This window comes from Balearica regulorum, chromosome 7 (genome assembly GCF_011004875.1).
Source record: "Balearica regulorum gibbericeps isolate bBalReg1 chromosome 7, bBalReg1.pri, whole genome shotgun sequence".
In the NCBI taxonomy this organism is placed as follows: Eukaryota; Metazoa; Chordata; class Aves; order Gruiformes; family Gruidae; genus Balearica; species Balearica regulorum.
Window position 1 is genome coordinate 19303384 of NC_046190.1, and position 19218 is coordinate 19322601.

The 19218-nt window shown below is 35.8% G+C and overlaps 1 protein-coding gene across 10 annotated transcripts in view; it reads right to left on the reverse strand.

Moving 5' to 3' along the window:
- Positions 1-7093: 7093 nt before the first annotated feature.
- KIF20B (kinesin family member 20B) overlaps positions 7094-19218 on the reverse strand; it is a 38598-nt gene continuing 26473 nt past the window's right edge. For 2 of the 10 annotated variants that reach the window (XM_075758290.1, XM_075758282.1), the window contains exons 22-34: positions 18638-18760; positions 18088-18148; positions 17360-17485; positions 16963-17093; positions 15820-15975; positions 14927-15103; positions 14172-14339; positions 12190-12312; positions 11527-11730; positions 11240-11317; positions 10342-10489; positions 8665-8807; positions 7095-7342 (exon numbers count right to left, since the gene is read on the reverse strand). In XM_075758290.1, the coding sequence (XP_075614405.1) occupies positions 7265-7342; positions 8665-8807; positions 10342-10489; positions 11240-11317; positions 11527-11730; positions 12190-12312; positions 14172-14339; positions 14927-15103; positions 15820-15975; positions 16963-17093; positions 17360-17485; positions 18088-18148; positions 18638-18760 (1716 nt within the window). In that variant the 3' untranslated portion in view covers positions 7095-7264. Of the gene's footprint in view, positions 7343-8664; positions 8808-10341; positions 10490-11233; positions 11318-11526; positions 11731-12189; positions 12313-14171; positions 14340-14926; positions 15104-15819; positions 15976-16962; positions 17094-17359; positions 17486-18087; positions 18149-18637; positions 18761-19218 lie in introns of all 10 variants that reach the window. The other 8 variants (XM_075758283.1, XM_075758281.1, XM_075758291.1 and 5 more) reach the window with 5 other exon arrangements.

Consider the following 19218-nt stretch of genomic DNA (forward strand, 5'->3'; position numbering starts at 1 on the left):
TAACTTGCAGATTTCTGGAACGGAAACATTTGCTCAAATAATTTGCAGATTGCAGTTAATCAGTTAGCTTCACACCAATCATTTCAAGCTGTAGTGTTTCATTTTGCAACCTAGTTCTGAGGCGCCCTGCTGCCTACTGGAAGCATTTGCCCAGGTCTCATTAATACTGAAGGAGGTAACAGTTTTTATCCAATTGGATTCTTTATTTACGTTAATATCAATTCTTTTTGCTTTCCAATGCTACTCTAAAACCCAAACCAAAATCAGTAATAGTGATAGATGTAGTGCATACATTGGCCTGTGGAGTAAGACATTGCATGCATCCCCTTAGAGTAAGTCAAATAAAACTTTTAAAACTGATTTCTGCCAAAGTTCAAACAGTGTTATCTTGTAACTGTTACATGTGGAACAGGTTTAAAAATGGCAAGGACAATTATCTCAAACACATCCGCTTCTATAAATTCCTTGTTTAGGTATTGTGTAGGAGCTGCCTGTCTCCTGGGAGACACAAACGTTGCATTCCTCTTGTGGTGGGTACTAACCTCCACATTGGCATCCACATGCAGATGTGTCTGGCTAACGCCAAGCAGTTAAGCTTCCAAAGTTCAAGTTTTTAATGAGCTAATTAAGTATAAACACATAATTTCTGTGATTTTTTTTTTTTTTTTTACCAATCATTTTCTCCAGAACACAAACCTGGATATCACAAGTCTACAAGCAAGGAAAAAGCTTATTTGTACAGCAACAAATACTGTGGCTCTGTCTTCTTCAGAAAATAAACCTATTCTATTATAAACATTCTATTGCCAGCTGCTTTTAAGGCAATTCACTCCTGTGAAACACTCAAGTACTCACTCATGTCAGCTTCCTTCTGCGTTTCTATTCTTCGAGCAATTGAATCCATAAGAGATTGCATGGGGACATATTGCCAGGCAAGAACATTTCAACTGGCTCATCTGACGACACCCAAAGTGTTAAAGGTCACTGAGGGGAGGATAAGTACTTGGAATTTTGCACAGAACCTGTGCAGTCGTTTTTACTGTTGCTCTGAGGCATTAGCACATCAGAGCAAAGATAGTATTTAAAGGCTATTGACCACAGATTACAAGCCCAGAATATCTAAATCTTCCTTGCTTAGTCATGCATAGCTAGATAGCTTTCTCCAAACATACAGTTAGAATTATCCACTTTATAGGAGGTCTCCAAGATGCAGTATACCTGCTCATAAGGTGCAATACTTTAAGGAGCTCTAAAGTAGACATGCTGTTTAATGTATTGAGGTATTTTATCTATGCATGCTGCCTCTCCTTTATCCACAGGGGGTTTTTTAGCCAGAATTTTCTATTCTCTCCAATCTGACATGAAACAGCACTGACACATCACATTAGCAATTCATCTATGACTAAAAGGATTCCTTTTTAAAAGCAAGACAGACTTTAAGCAGTTGGAAATGAACTGAGAGAGGCACAAACTCTTTCACCCAATTTTTCTAGTTATTTAATGAATTGAAAAAGCTGGTCTTTCAGTTAAACTCTAAAAAACTGTCTTTGTTCCCAGGTAAGAGTGTCAGAATTCGTCTTTCAGCAGTAGCAGTTTGAGAGTACATGGAGTCTTCAGTGTACAGCAGGAGAGCTACAAATGGCATTTTTATGTTATAAAAGAAGCCAAAGCTTGCTCTAAGATCCCTTATTCTCATAGATCATTCAAAAAACAAAACAGTGTTATAGCACAACTATGTAGTCTGACTTTATCCATCAATACAAAGACCTATAAATATGAAATCCAGCAACTTTGGAAACAAACCCTTAACAAATCTGATCTCGTACTTTTTCTTAAGCCTTGGAGGACCTCTAGTTCTGCCTAAAGAATTTTGCAATGCAAGTATCCTTTATTTTGTTAAAATTAAACTATATAAACTCTTATGAAATGTCAGTGTGCAGCAAAGGATGAACAGGTTACAGTAGATGTCAGTGCCTATAAACCAATACTTCACCTCAGAATTCCAACCCAAGAAACAAAATCCTGTATGACAGGGCTACATGCCGAACACTTGCGTGCATGGGTAGTGTCATGGGAGCAGGAAAAAAAGATCCTGAGAACTAGGAACTTGCCAAGAGAATATAGTCCAGCAAGGCCCTGTTCTGAGCTTTATGAAACTCGGTGGAATGGGGTGAAGAGTGGGTTAGTTTAAAACCGAGACAGACATTTCTGCCTCCCTGCACCTCCTGGCTGAAATGCTGTGTCGAGACCCGCGATACCGAGCAGTGTCTCGGCGCCATCTCCTGGGGGTTTTGCTGCTGTAGGCGAGACACTCGCATTAACGGGCTTTGCAGACACCCAAGTAGGCATGTTTTATTAAAGTATTTGTATTTTTCTCCTCTCACAGCACTAATCAAGTTTCAAGAACGTTCAAGTACTTTCATTATCTACAGAAAGCTATCCTATCGCTGAAAAAAATCACCCCAAAAATATTCTGCTCCCTTTTCTCACTTTTACTCCAGAAACACCCTCACTTCATGAACTGCCTGATCAAATGATGCCACTGTTCCTCCTTGTTTTCTTTTATTAAAGAGAAAAGCTATGTAAAGTAGTGTCCTCATATTTTCCTTCCAGAAGCCTTCATTGTGTCTGTCATTGGAGTGCCATGAGGATGACAAGAGAAAAAAAATGTTCACCCCAAATGAGCTGAAGTTAAGCAAGGAATAGTCTTTTCAAGATGAAGCTTAACCATTGGAAAAGTTGGGGCAGCTTGATACAAGTATAGCATAGGCTATTTTCTAGGAATTATCCCTCACAGCATGACATGCTGAGAAGGAACCATTCAAAGGCAATGGTGTTGCTGTACAAGGCACTTGGCAGAATTCAGGTGTTACACCAGAAATAGAATCTTTTCCTGCTATGGAAGAGTTTCCTTCCTTATGTGGGAAAACAAAACACCAAAGAAGCGAGGCCAAGTCTTAAAAGTATGTTATTAAAGTTATAAGGATATAAGCTTATTCTCTTGGGGAAAGGAAACTTCATTTTAAGTATCAGAAGTTTTCAATGCATAGAAGAGATTGATACTGAAGTAGGTTGTCATATTTCAGATAGTTTCTGAAACTAGATTTACTCAAATTTTGGGGGGGGGGGGGGGAGAAAAAAAACAAAACAGTGGAAGTCACTGTTGCTACCCCAGGAGACTTTCCTTTGTGGAATTTGAGTTCTCTTAGGATATCAGCACTGCATGACCCAATTTCATATATAGAAGCTCTTATTCCCCCTCTTCAGCCAATGACATGCATCACACCATTGTTGGGGTACACCTTCCTACAGTCAAGTCAGTCCTGAAGAGAACAAAGAAAGTTTAAGTATTACCAGGTGTCTTCTCCATGTCAAAATATAGACCAAATCTCCACTAAGTGGTGCTTATCTTGGTCTTTGCTAGATAAAGAATTGAGCTCTCCTCTGTTAATGGACTAAATCTGTTCTCTTTGCTCTGCAAGCTAATTGATGAATCTTACACTGAGGTAAGAATAAAATAAAGAGAGGAGGCATATTCATACTCAGTTTTTAATTAGTTACAGTATTTATGAGGAAGAGTCAGAAAGCAAAAGGGAAAGTGATGTCCAAACATTTTGCTTCACTCTCCAGAGTAGCTGAAAGGACAATAGCCTCAGTCTTGACTGGGGGTGGGGTGGGGGGTGGTGGTAGAGGACGTATTTCCCATTACTTCCAAAAAACTGGAAGTGAACATCTTCATATATGACAATATCAACCCCCCTGCTTTCTTGGATTATCCCCCCCCCCCCCCCCCTTCTTGTCTCACCCATGTTTTTCCTGCTCAGGAAATAATTGATAATCCTGACAGAGAAAGGAGGTACACAAAGTATGACCCATTTTCTAGGCTACCAATGTATAGGATCAAATGCCAAGAGCTGTAGGAAGTACAGAAATCACAATCCCTTGACCAAAGCAAAGGGAGCATGCTTTATTTCTGTATGTATTAAAAATTTGTAACCGTGGAGTTTGATCACCAATCCTGCACCTATGAAGGAAGTGAAATCAGTGCAGTTCTTGCAATTGCAAAAGCAACCCTAGGGACAAAAAACAAGAATAAGTGAAATACAAAAAGGTTTTGTGCCTGTACATACAGATGTACAGGTTATATGCTCAGATTATAATGAAAACGCTCATTCCAATGACTTCCAGGAAAAAACCCACCAGGTTTTCATATAACCTCCAGATAGCTCAGCAAAACTTGATAAAATTTTAGTAAATACAAAAAATTGGCAATACAGATAGTACAGTAGCATTCCTGAGTGTCATAGTAGCTTGACTAAGTTGAGAGATTCTACTTCCCAGTTACTTGCACAGATAACTAAACTAGAATTTACCAGAGTAATTGAAATAAACTCTGTTAAATCTTTTATCACTTGTCATTTACCCATGAAACCAGAAAGAAGTTTAAGTTATTTGTTATGTTTGATAGGGAGAAGAACAAACACTATCAATCAGCGATTTCAGAGATGTCAAATGGCTGAAGATATTTCTATTACTTTCCACACATTTGAATCAATAAAGAAATCATACATGCAACAATCAAGTAATTCAGCATTCTTTCAATCCTGCATTTACCTTGCAAATGTTTTTTGGTTAAATAAGAGCTATAAGGCCATTTGATGATTTAATGATAAGCAATCAAACTGTCATTCAAGGCAACACGATGGCATATGAATTTCACTGCAGGCAAGTGCAAGGTCATACACAATAGAAGCAACAATCCAGCTAAACAGGCACATGCTGATGGGTTCTAAAATTAACTGAAACTGTTCAGAAAAAACAAGAAGTTAAGGGTCAAGATGAACAGCTGCCTGAGAACATCTGCTAAAAATGGAAAACACAGACATAATGAAAGACAAAGAATAAATATTCCAAGTACTGTCCCATTGTTTAAGACTGTTAGGTGACTTCACCTTGTATATTTACTGTCTTCAGCTATGAGACTTCTGTAAAACAAACAACTTGCACCTACGTGAGGTAAGAATCTTCACTGCTGTGCTCTTCTGCAGCCCTGAAAGAGATCAGTCCAGATATCTAGACCACAGATAGAAGAAAATAGAAGATCTGGGTAAAGACAAAAAGAGCTCAAAGTGTAAAATCCTACTTGTGAAGAGATATTGAGTGACATTGCATTTATTTTTTATTTAGAATCTGACTATCACCAGGATTTTACATTTTTCTATTAGAATGGAAAGAGGGAAGAAAGAAGATGGCAATACCAAGCACGATCTAATGAAAAGGAAATCTAAGTTCTTATTTCACAGACAGAAGATGAAGACAAAAAGTTGAAGCAATGGAAGAGCTGAATGACTTGTGAATCAGGCTCACTTTGTCACTTTCAAGTTGGCAAGAACAAAACATCAATCAGTCTTTGTTAAGGACAAAGAAGACTATTGGGGTACAAACCTGTTTTACAGCTGGAAAATTAGAGAAGCAAATTAGTTTGAGAATCTGATCTTACAAGTCAGTATCTACAGAATTGAACTGTCCTTTATCCTTATGAAAAGACATTCCATGCTCAGACAAGCTACTGGAGAACAGTAGAGAAAACCATATCAGAGTTTGTTGCCACTAAACAGACTCAACAACATTGTCATCCACATTAACTTTTATGTGACTATAGCTTAAAAGGAAAACTACCTTTGCTAAAGAAATTACTAATGACCATTTTTTACATTGATTTGCATTTTTAAAGGTAACATTTGTTACAGCTAAACTGCAACAAGTCACTTTTTTCTTTCAAGAAAAACAATTTTAATCTCATGTTTGATTGAAGAAAAAAAATCAGATTGACTCATTGACACAAACAAGAGACAATACAGAACAGCAGTCCAAGAAAACAATCAATCAAAAAATGCTTAGAACTTAAATCATGGAATCATTCCTGAAGGACAGTAAGGCTGCAGCTGTACTATCAAAAAGGAGTAGCACTTATCTGGCTGTATGAGCAAACTATTACTACCTCTACAGACCAACTGGTTGTTGCTGATGAACCAGTATGGCTTGGAGAAGGGGGAAAAAAAACCCACCTCAGACTGGATGTTGAAAGAGAACTTCTGAAAAATTTTGTGGTCAGGCCAATACCAAACCTCAAAAGGCAATCTTATAAAGAAGATACTCTTCTTATGGTACTAAACACTATGTATGTGCAAAACAGATTCATAAGGAACTCTTTGAACAGAAAGATACCATAGAATCATAGATATGAACGTGAAGTAGACCAGAATGCAGTAATAATTGTTTTTACTTGGACTATTGGATTATTTCAATGTTGTATGGTTGGCAGTCATTCAAGAAAATGAACATAAGGAAGTTGCATGAGCAAGAAGTTAGAGTAAATGATCACTTACTGGGATTGTCCTACTTCATACATGTCAAAAGCAGGTCTTTGTCAAAGTAATCTCAGCTCTTTCTGAAAGACAACCAGTAACTGTTTTTCAAACACCACAATATCTTATGAAATACAGTCATTGTCTGCAGCTTAAGTAAATGTTACATTGATGAAACCAAGTATTTTAAATGCTTATTTAGTCATTGATTATAAGCTGAAACCTTAGTATATAAGAAGTAGCTGTTCTAGTTGAGCAGAACTGGTGGATGGTTAGAATAAAGTGTCAAATGTCTATAAGAGTGGGTCACTTCTAATAGCAGGTTATAGATATTTATTTATGGCTATTGTAATCCCCAAAGAACATTATGCTTATAAATTACCTAATTTAGAAGAGTAAATAGAAGACAGTTAAAACCACACAAGTGATGAAAAACATCATATTTCTCCACACAGTGCCAACTCCTTAATTTTGTACCTACACAGAATTTTTTTTTTTTAAATCTTTTTTTAAGAATTTGAAGATATACATACAAGTTTAACTTGTACTCACTTTTTCCCCCACTCAAAGTTATGGTAGGTGTGGTAGGTATACTGGCCACCTGAAATAAAAGCAACTGAAACCATTCTGCACAGGCATAGTTCTGACTGCACAACGGGTAAATTATAAATACTTCCATAGACACCATTCCCCAAAAAAAGATTCAGACACAAACTTTCTTGAACAGTATTTCAGCTTTAATGGAGTCATAACTGGAAACCATCAGAACAATTAAATACATCTATATACAAACTTCAAAGCATGACTAATTATCTATTACTTCCTATATACAATCAGCTGAAATAACACAATGGAAATATGCCCTTACAAGGCAATACAAACATGCTTTTGCAAGATTATTTAGCAGTTTTTGATCGTAGCCGTCGCTTGATGATTAGGTGATCACTTTCCTTCTCTCTTTGTTCTATAAAGATCTGAAAAAGATGGATTTCAAGAGTTACTCAGCATTTCTTCACAGACAAATGACATGCACTTCTAGAAACGTGCAACCAATAACATGTTTTTTTCCAGAAGCTGTTTTCAGAATGAAATTTGCCTGTTATCTTCCAGTCAGAAGTCTCCAGGATAGAGACACCATTTTAGTGCATCGTAATAAGTAACAAACACCAGGAATATATGAAGTTCTGGTTTTGCTGAAACAAATACCAAAGTCTAAAGAAAAATGTGGTCTGAAAGCAGCTCTCACTTCTAATGTCTCCTGCTCATTTAGTGAAACAGGAAGTGTTCAGAAAGTATATTTTTAGCTTGAATTCCTTTAGCTTTCTCTGACTTTCCCAATGTTCAGTCTTTCACTTTTCCTTTCACTTCCAAGCTTCTTAGCTTCTTGTGGTCTGCATTTCTGTCATTTTCTTCATCCTCCTATGCACAGGATTTTGGTTTCTGCCTCATCCATTCACAGAATTTACAGAAAATGCAATAGGATATCTCAGAATGGGCAAACACTCACCATAGCAAAGGCAAGAAAGGACTGAACAGAAGAGATGTACTTCCAACAGAGCATGAATGCGCTCAGCACTGTAGTTACTCTCAAAACCGTAAAGTTGTATTTCAGAAACAATACATCAAGCCCTGGCCTGTAAGTTCTTTACAGGCTTGGCTTAGGGCAGGACAATTGATGAACACCCAGAAGGCTATCTAAACTGTGCTTTGAAAACGATGGATGTATATGCATCCTAAAGTAACCCAAATATCAGTGGACATAAGTGGAATCAGAAATTACCTTAGGTAATTACCTTAGCCCTGCAAAGTTAATTGTACATGCAGACCTTTATTATTAGTGTTTCAATCATGCTATTCCAAATCTATGGATCCCTTAATGGTCTTTATTTCTAGCCTCCCTTTATGTTACACTGAAATGAACACCAACTGTGGGAAAAACAAATTAAGGCTCAACTCCTCTAAGTAGAGGAAAAAGTAATCCTCCACATACCACAACAAAGATATCTATGAATCCAAATGTAAAGATATCTCCATGATTGCTGTATAATCTATACAGTAAGTCGGCAGTCAAACACAGAGAAGATAAGTGAGAAAATGGAGAAAATTAAGTAAAACAGCAGGAAGAAAAGACCAAAAGGAATGGTTAGGTAGAATCAAGAAATAAGTTGGTACTTTCAAACCTTTTCTGCAACTTAATTAGACCTTCAGGTTTGTTCTGTCCTCTTAATATCTTATTTTAAGCCAAGATTACAGAAATACATTACAGTGAACAGAACAGTAACCTGTAATCACTTACTGAAGAAGCAGGGATATCTAGAGGGGAAGAAATGTCAGTTGAATACAGCTTTCTCGTAGCTCGTTTTGGCTTGAGCTCATTTTCTTTGATACTTTCTGGTTCTGCAGATTTGGGAGAGCTTATTGTTGCAATCAGCTTCTTTGCTAGAAGAAAAATTTTATCATAAATCAAGGTCATATTGGTTTTGTGAGCCTCAAAATTAAGGAATAAAGCAAGCACTATTAAAAACAGTTTAAAAATGAAGCAGATGTAGTCTGAAATTTAAATGTAAAAATTCAGAAGTGGTATTTGACTACCACAGTTTCCTATAGCTGGAAATAAGTTTCCTATAGCTTCAGATGCAAAATCTTAAAAGGACACATTTAAATAGCACATCAGAAATCAATAACGATTCAGGTTTCACTGGAAGTTAAACACATAAACAGGAGTTGAACAACAGGCTTAACTTCTTTGTGCTGACAGGAGCACAAGGTAGAGTCAGTTTTCTCTATATACTTGTATAGCTTTATCAAATTACTATTAGCTCTATAAAGAGATGAGTGTATGCGTATGTATGAGCTACAAGGAAAAAAGAAATCCCGAACATTACTAAGTTTTGCAAAAGAGGAAAAAAGACACAGGACATGGTAATAAGGGTTACAAACCGGAACTCATTTGCTCAAATTAAGTATTTTCAGGGTGAAATTTGAAGTAGTCTGAATTTGGCTTCCATTGATAATGATGTGTTGTCCTCCTGGAATCAGCCTGGCAAACCAGGAAAATTTGAAAAATCCCATCATCTTATCTACTATAAGACAGTCTAGATGTACTCTGTAGCAAGTCAAGTTTTCAAGTTGATACAGAGATCTTAATTTTAACTGTCCACAACGAATAATGACTGATCTTGTTTTAACCAAGCAAATAATAGTGCCTTTTAGAATTTAATGCTGGCGATTCCTCGTGTTCTCTGATAATTTTAATCTTTCGTTTTTAAAACCACAGTAACTCAGAGATCATGTCTTACTGTAGGAAAGAATAAAAATACATTCTGCAATGGAAAGGCCTAGCAGTTAATCTTCCCAAGGCTATGCTTAAACTTAATGAAATCCATTAATTGCTTCATAGTCAGTTTATTGAAGTTTTCAAAATATTTTCATGAGACTTGGGCTTTCAGATTCTGTAGAACTAATCTTCCCCTCCCCATGTATGTACATCAAAAATCATTAATACATTTTCCACAGAAACAAAGCGGGGCAGGAGGAAGAGGGATTGCTTATAAAACAAGGTAAAATTTGGAGTTTGGATTCAGCTGTTGATTTTTCAGAGCAGTAAGGCAAGTTTCTGAAGTTGCCTTGAACTGTTTTACTGTAAGCAAGAACAAAGTAACTCAGACATAGAGCTCAACAGTTATCATTGCTTTTATGATAAATTTACATGCACATATTCCACACTGTGTCTTTTCATTCTACCTGGTTTACCTTTCACACTTAACCAGAACTTTAGAACTGTGTGGTCCTTGCAATCAAGACAGCCTTTTCTACTCTGCAAGATTCAATATAGCAAGCCACAGTTCAGACTCCATTATTTCATAAATGAACAAACAACTTAATGCAGCAGACATGTCCTTTAATAGCAGAAAAAAAGTAATTCTACAATGCCCAGAGAACATGGAATAAGCCTTATTTATTCTGTACAAACCTTTAGAGTGAATAATAGTAGGAGAACTTTGGAAAAAATCTCCAATTTTTTGTAGTGTTCCATCTTTCTTTTTAGTTGACTTTTTACTTGAAGTAGATTCTTGCTTTCTTAAGGAGTATTCTTTCCTAAACGACTGCATAGTAGACACCTGTCCAGAAAGACAAGATCATTGTTTGAGTTGCAAATTGACTTATCTTCAAGTTTAATTCCATTTTATTTGACTTCAATGTTTTTTTCAAGCTGACTTCTGTTCATTACACTAATGATGCTACCACAGCAAGCACTATTTTGTATCCAGAAGAAAAAAAATTGTCAAAGTTTCACAGAATACATTTAAAGGCACAAATAATATAGGAAACAAATAATATCTTTAAAAAAAAAGTAGATTCAAAGTTGTAGAGTATTTCATTAGACAAGCTGTTCTAGTTATAAATAAAACAGGAGGAAACTGATGGGGAAAAATCTACTACTTACCCTCTGAACTAGCCCAAGTTACTACTAAGTAAGTTAAAGTAACTTAAGTTACCTACAATTGTATTTTATAGTTGTTATGCATATAGATGAAGTAAAACTAAGGTTTATGTCAAAGGCATTGCCTATAACATCACCTCTACCAACAGTATGTTCAAACTAGTCTTCATAACTACTCAATATGCAACATCCTTCCCTTTGAATCACTGTACACTGTAGCTAGTACGCATTCCTGGCATATACAGACTTACTCTCTTTGGTTAGCTTACGTTGTCTTCCTACTAAAGTCTATAAGTGTTTAAGAATCCTATTCAAGTATATAAAAAAAGGATAAGATATTGCTGCATAATAAGAATGTTTGCTCCTTTCACAAGTCCACCTTTACAGAAAAGGCCAAACTAACTTAAAAAACAGAACAAACCCAAACCATTTTCTTGTTGCTTGTAGACGGTGAATTAGTCACAGCAAGTTTTGCATTTTTCTTGTTCTCACTTTTCACAAAATCCTAAGAAAATAAGTACGACAAATTGTAACTAGGATTCTTCTAGAAAGAACAACAATTATTACAGGAGGGATAAAAGGTTTAAATATACCCTAGATACATCCCTAGGATCTCAGTGACAATCAGAAGTTAAAGATAGGATTTTAATGAATGATCAGAGTAATACATTGAAAGATTGCCCAAGATATTTTGTCGCTTGGTCTAGGCCATACCTCATCCATCTCTTCACTCTTCCTTTTCTTTCTTGGCTTAAGCATTTTAAGTGTAACTGGTAAGGTGCTGCCCTGGTGCTTCACCTCTACTTTATTGGGTTGCAGAGGTGTGAACTGGATTTCCATCTCTGGCTTTGGAAACCGACTAGCTTTTCCATTTTCTGTGGACACTTCAGAAGAGTCAAGGACAATTTCTGAATGGTCCTGCAAGCATATGAAAATTAAAAAAAAAAAAAACCCCAAACAAATAAAACCCCCAAGTTTTAAAATAGCTAGATTTAAAAGAGCTATAATACATATCACTCCCCAGTGGATTGCAAAGTAAGCATTCTATTTTCCAGCTGTTAGCTTTCAGAATACTTACAATACAAGTGAAGAAGTCTACTTCAACTATAGCAGAGTTTAACTCTTATTTTCTAAAACTGCTTTGTTAAATTTTTAAAGAGCACATAGTTTAAGGAAGATAAATATTCACAATTATGTTATACAGCTTTTATTTCTACCAAAAGCCACTAAATCAGGTGATCTGATCATCCAGAAAGGGATTGGCAGAATAAAACTTTAGAATTGTTCAGGCAACAGGACACATTTTCTTGCCTATTCTGCATTTAGCAAAATCTATACAGCTGCATAAAATTTCAAAATTTAAAGTTTGATACCAACCTCACTTAATGAAGAGGCACTGCTAGGACATTGAGATAATGAATAATTCTCTTTAATTTCATCATGTCTTACTGGAATACTTTGTCCAGCTACAGGATTAGTCTTGCTTTGTTTTTCCACAAACTGTAAATATTTAGAATGAATAAAGATTACACTAGACTGTAAACATCAAAATATTTTGAGTTTTCGAAAGTTACAATACAAAAGCTCAAGTGCAGACAGCTAATGAACACCTGGGCTGAAAGACAACAGAAGTTTAAGTCAGTAACGTCACAATGTGATCATAAGATGTGCCCCGCTGGGTCTCATCAACAATTCACCTAGTTCAATATTCTGCCTCCAAGAGTGGCAAAGAGATGTTATTTAGGGATCACATGTGTGATCCTGGCCACCTTGTCATCTGTTCCCTCCATACTCTCCCAGCACTCTCAGTTGTTGCATTATAAGTGTCAGAAGGTATACCTCTTTCAGATTCTCAGAGCATCCATTTACAAATACATTTATGGATTTCTACTACAAGTTTTTCTAATTCCTGCTGACAGTATCTGTTTCCACTACCTTCAGAAGATCACTAGCTGCTTCATATAGGAATGTGCTATTTTAACTGTTTTAAAATTATCTCCTGTTAGTTTCATCAAGTGCTGCTCAGTTCTTGCAGGATTTTAGGAAGGACAGTTCTGCCTTTTGTTTACCCACCAAATAATTTTGTAAGCCTCAGCCCCATAACCCTCCAGCAGCCTTAACCTCTCCTAATCAGAGTGTCAGCTTCTTAGCCTCTCCTCACAAAGCAGGAGATACATATCACCTTGATCACTTTAGTTTTTCTTCCTTATCCCCACTACATCTTTTGTGAAAATTATTTGACTTCCCGCCCAAAATTTTACTGCATTCACTTCAATGCCACAATGACACTTTCTCACACAATAATCCTGCTAGCAGCCCCTCCTTGTTTGTAACATCACATATTTTTGCTCCTGGCTTGAGGTAACTACTTCAGCACCAACTGTTTACAACAATTCTTCTCTATAACTAATTTTATGGTGCTTTCTCTGCTGCTATTACAAAGCTGTATAAAGCAGTAACTCTTCTGAGGTCTATTCTGTCCTCCCTCATACATAGCAAGCTTTATCTATATGGCACTAGCTGAATTGACGAAGTAGCCAGAAACTAGCCAGTCTTATTTGGCAGCAGACAAGAAAGAGATGAAGAGATGCATTTTGGCATTCAGTTCAGTTCTGCAACAAGAGAAGAATGGCAGCCAGGGGAGGGACTGCTAGGAAATCCATGTTCAGCCCTGTTCATTATGAATTCACAATGGAGCCATATAACATTAATTTGGTTTAGCAGAAGAACTGCCTCATAAAATACTGCTCACAAGGCACACAAGGGATCAGTCAGAACCAGAAGTCTCAGTACAGTTGCAAACCTTTCCATATTTTCTGAACAAAAATTAAAAGTTGATCTTGTCTTTGTGAAAACTTCAAATATTGTTTTGGTTTGGTTTGAAGTGGGCTGCAAGGTATTGCTTTGTTCTTGTGAACCCCCCATATAGGCTGGCACCTCTAATTACAGAATCATCTTTATTACCAAACCATAGGTGATATCATGAAAGTTGTTTGAGCTGACATCCCCTTAACACTGGCATAACCAAACTGAGATGACACTACAAATATTATGCCTTCAAATCTCTAGAACCTTGATTAGTTAACTAGTTTCTCCCCTGGTATAAAAGTTGTATAATGTAAAGAGAGGTGGTATTCTACTAACTAAAGTATTCTTTTTCTGAGAGCAAGTGTGAAAGAGGGAGAGAGGAAAAAAAAAAATGAACAAGAACTCAGAACTGAAGATATAGTTAAAGTATGAACTACGAAAAGTTACTTTTGGGAGATTCCCAATGCTGCTGAAATATATACAGAGAAAATAACAAAAGTTATTAACAACATATCATTAGTACATACTTTCTATAAATATAACAAACATACCTCTTTGTTTACAGACTGCACTATTTTATCTTGTCCTTCTTCAGGTAAAGGTATTTCTGCCAAAGACTGAAGACTTTTTTCATAGTTGATGTGTTGTTTCATTTCCTTTATAAAGTCGTCTTTCTCAGCCAACTGTTTTCTTAGTTCTTCTATATCAGTTTCCTTGTCCTAATAGACATAGCACAAATTGCATTATTGGCAAAAGACATTAACATATACACAAGCATCATTATGATTACTTGGTAACATCAGTTGTAGAATTGCAGGCTACAACAGTCAGCTATCCAACAAAAAGCCAATAATTTAATGTATGAGTGGCCACTATCTAAAGTGAAGAAAAGTAATATTACAACCCGGGAAAACATAATGTAATTTTTTTTTATTTTACTTTATTTGTGTAGAGTTGTTAGAATTTCACCTCCCATTTGTTCATGAAGTCCTTGATGTTGTGAGAAAGGCAACAAATGTGATAATTGTTTCAGATTTTCAGTCCAACTTTGCAATCAAAGCATCAAATAGACTTGAATGTTTATTTGAACCAATAAATATTTTGAAATTTCAGTTACTGTTACAAATTCAGTTTCAAAAAAGCATAAATAAAGCTTCTTTTAAAAATTAGTTGCAATTATTTTCAATATGTCAGTGTTTAAGAATAAAATATAGAGCCAAAATGCACAGAGCAAGTGTAGTGTTTTGCAGAACTAATGGATAAAAACAAAAAAAATAATCACACAGAAGTTAAATATAAATATAACCTTTTCTGAATCCTTTAGTGCAGCCTGTTTTAATTCTGCTATTTCTTTATCTTTTTGTGCGGTGTTAGAAGCTAAAGCCTTGAGCTGTACTTCCAAAGCTTCGACTAATTTATCTCTTTCTTCACGCCACTTTTGAAGATCATTGTCCTTTTCTACCAGCTGTGCAGCAAGTTTTTCCTAAATGGGGAAAAAATAAGTTAGAATTGAACACCACTTCTACACACTATCTGAACTGCTCTGATAGTTTAGTTTCACATAGTTAGTACGATTTTACTGCCTTCGTAAACTTGAGAGCTTATGTAGATCTTAAAAAGCTCACACAGAACTACTTTCATTAGAAATCTGCAAAAGGAAGCCATGCTTCAGTTAGAGTAAAAATACTGATGGTTCTTACCAAAATTCTCTTCAAGAAGAGTATAAATATAGATACAGATTTTCTAACTAGAAAGAAACTTTTTTTTTTAAATCAACTACTTCTTGCTTTTTCTCTTCCTTCGAAAGCCTCATAAGCTTTTTTTTAAAAATAAAAAAGCCAAACAACAAATCTTGTATCTCAAAGTATGTTTTCTCAGCTTCATTAAGTAGCAATTCATACTTATTGGCATTTTTACACACAATATAAAGTTCGAAGAATTCATAGCAAGCTGGTGGTGGTAGAATAGAAAGGAACAGACATAACTCCATTACGCACTAAGCTTTTACCTTTTGAGACCCTCCTATTCTTCCCTTTTTATATTGAGAAGATTCATCTAGGCTTTGCCACGTGACAGAAGTGAGGGGACTTTGACAAAGGCCAGCTACCCTCAAGTGCCCACACTGTTAACACTTGACATGACATTTGCTCTGTACTGAAGACTTACACTAGAGGACTCTGCTGAGAACTCATCACTTACTATTTCTGCTTGCTGCTTTACACGACGTTCTCTATCCTCTGCAAATTTTCTCATTTCTCTGTTGCGCTGGTTCTCAGCTTCTTTTACTTGATTTACAAGTCCCATTTTTTCCTCCAGCCACTTCTTTCTATCAGTTTGATACTTGGCCTCATTTTCCTATTTTAATGAAACCAGAAATAAAACCATAGGTAGAGATTAAAAAAAATAAAAATCTTAAAATCTAGATTACCATTAAATGGATTAGTTTCAAAAAGATAACAGAAATACTAGCACAATTTTACTCCAGCATATTCCCAAATGAAATTATTACATTCTCATTTGTTCTTCCATATTGAAAAAAATTAACAGTTTTCAGCACTTCTTATTCAGACTGGCATGTCTTCATGGAACAGACTATTTTTTCCTCTAAAAATGTTTGGGGTAAGTCACAAACATAATAAAAGTTACATCAAAAGTAATGGTAAAGAGACCCTTTTACAAATTTCCAATCTTTTATGGTGCTTTACAGGATATATTAGAAAACTTGCTTCTACTTTTAAGACTGAAAGGCAAAGAATGTAGTACAGTTTGAATGGTAGGCAGAGATAGTGCATACCTAAGAACATCACTTCAACCCACAGCACACCTTTACCTCCTTTGCTATCACAAACTTCTTGTCAGACATTCTCGCACATAAGACAGGAGATACCTCTAATTTTTCTTGGACTGGAAAGTAGACTTTTTTCCAAGCAGCTTTTCAGGTAAGTCCTCAGCCTAACAGGAAGGGCTTACAGCAAGCACAAGGTCTTGAAAGAATTTGATTTAGTTGCCCAAGCAACTGACAGGAAAGTGGTTCAGAACAGAAATCAGGAGTTGGATTGGTTAAGACAACTGCGAGAGGAGCCCAGTCACAGAAGCACTGTCCATGGTAGCATAACATAGGGCAGGGTGCACTCCATTATGGAGCATCAGTGATGTTGTATATTACAAAGACACCGCATCCAGACTTTGCTGCACTGCAGCTTTTAGAGGAGGTTTCCTTTAGCAGTATAACAACTCGTCATATCATGCTCTAGCTCTTAAAAATAGCGACACAAAAAATTTAGACTCCTAATTAAAGCTATGGCTTTAAAACTAAGTATGAATTGTATCACCATATTTTACCTTCAGTTCTTTTTGTAGCTTTATTAAGTCTTCATTTATGTTTTTCTCTTCATTTTTGCTCATCTTTTGCTGCCAGTCACTACCACTCTGGTTATTCAGCTCTCTATATTTCTGCTTCCATGCTTCCAGTTCTAGTCAGTACACAAAATGAGGTTACATAACATCTAGCGTCAAATGTATATTTGACCATATTCACATCCTTCTACTAAAATTACTTGGATTTTAGCTGTGACTACAAAGGGACAACAGAAGCCTGTAACTGTTAGAAGTTTTTTATGTACTAGATAAAATTGATGCCTACGTAACAGTCAACAAATAAACCCAGAAATTTAAAGCAGCTATCACAATACATCCACAACAATTTTGCCTCCCTGCTCCCTTTCCATGGAGGCATTACCCAAAACTAATCTGTTGGTCTCTTCTAATTTGGCTTCAAGCACTTGATCTTGTTCAATCTGAGTCTGTTCTTGTTCTTCTAATGTCATCCGCATATCTTCAATTATTTTTTCCTTTGCACACAGATCTGAGGATTTGAAAATAAATTTACAGATGAGCCCCCTCCTAGTTCCCACCATTCTCTCCCAAAGTACCTTCATCACAAGTCATTTCCCACATTCCCCGAGATCAAAAGCTCTATCAGAAATAGAGCATCTCTACTGAACGACTCAAATCCAAAATTCTTAAGTGAAGTTGATGAATTCAATTCATCAACTTGATTTAGGTGAGCATTTCAGTGTTAATGTCAATCAGACTATGGCTTGTATTATATGAGAAACTAACCATTATTCAGCTGCTAAATGTTTATCAAATCTGCAGAAACTGTTATTGTGCAGTTTCAGTGTTTGTTTTTGATAAAAAACTCAACTAAAATGTCAAATAGATATCAACATTTAATAAGCTAACACTGGTACAGCAAATCCACACTTTCTCTAGGGCTTATGTTTCTTATTCTGAGACTGTATCTTTGTTTTTAAATATACCTGCTAATAATGATTCAATAAAAGTTAGTTCCCGACTGTAACATCTTAATATCCAGGTTGGAGTTTCTCAGTATTTTAAAATATAAATATACAAGACAATCAAAAAAAAAAAAAAAAAGAAGGAACAATAATGGCTTTTTCTTACCTTTACATGCTTTCTCATACTGCTTAGAGATTTCTTCCAGCTTCTCATTATTCAACTGCTCCTATATTTCACATTGAAAGCAAATTAAAGAAAACATGTTGAAAGAAACAAATATACACATAGAAACGAGTAGCTTTTCATTCTGAGCTTTAATAAGTAATGAATGAAGTATTTAAGACAAACTGTCCGGAATAATTAAGTTTTTCACACAGTCTAAAGGAGCATTCAAGCTGATAAAAAAATGTTTAGAGGAAGACATTATTACTAACATATCTAAGTGTCACTAATCAGAATCAGGTATTCTGCAGGTATTAAGTATTTACTAGACAGATGACTATTTAAAATAATTTGAAAACGTCCTGCAGTGAGAAGTTGTTTAAACATCTTTCTTTCACCCGTTCAAACTAATTTCAGCTGGCTACTCCTATTTTTACCTCAACCTCTGTAAGACTTCTTCTGTTACTTGGAAAATTTGCCTCGTTAATTAATTTGAATTAATCCATTAATTCAAAAAAATTAGGAGCAAGTAAAATTTTAAAAGATAAAATACCTTTTTAAGTTGCAGGATTGTGCGCTGTTTGATCTCTAATTCTTCACTGAACTGGTTTTTAGTTTTCTGAAGTTCATTAACTTTATTCCTCAGGGATTTCTCGTCAGATCGCATTGTACACACCTGTAACAACGCACAAAGACAGCAAGCAAAGATAACATTTAGCTATAAACCTTTTAAGATCTCGGCAAGTGATCTAAATAACCAAATACTTCAAGAATCAAATTTTTGCAAGCATCTTAGCTATATTTCAGGGGCTGGAACTGCACTATACTGAACATCTTTCTTATGGGACAATTTTTACCATAGAATAGAGTATTACATTTGGCACAGGAAAGAAACAAAAACACAAACACACACAACAAACCACACACCAGGAAATAGCCTAATCAAGCTACAAATTCAGTTGTCCTTTACCAAAAAAAAAAAAAAAAAATTTCTAACATGTGATCCCACCCTTTGTTAGTTCTCAAACAGAGGATTATACACTGGATGGTGAGTAGAAAAAGGTCTTCAAATGTTAGGCTGCTGGGGAAGACATTAATATTTTAAGGCTTAGTTTCAAGCTCAAGTTCTTGCAA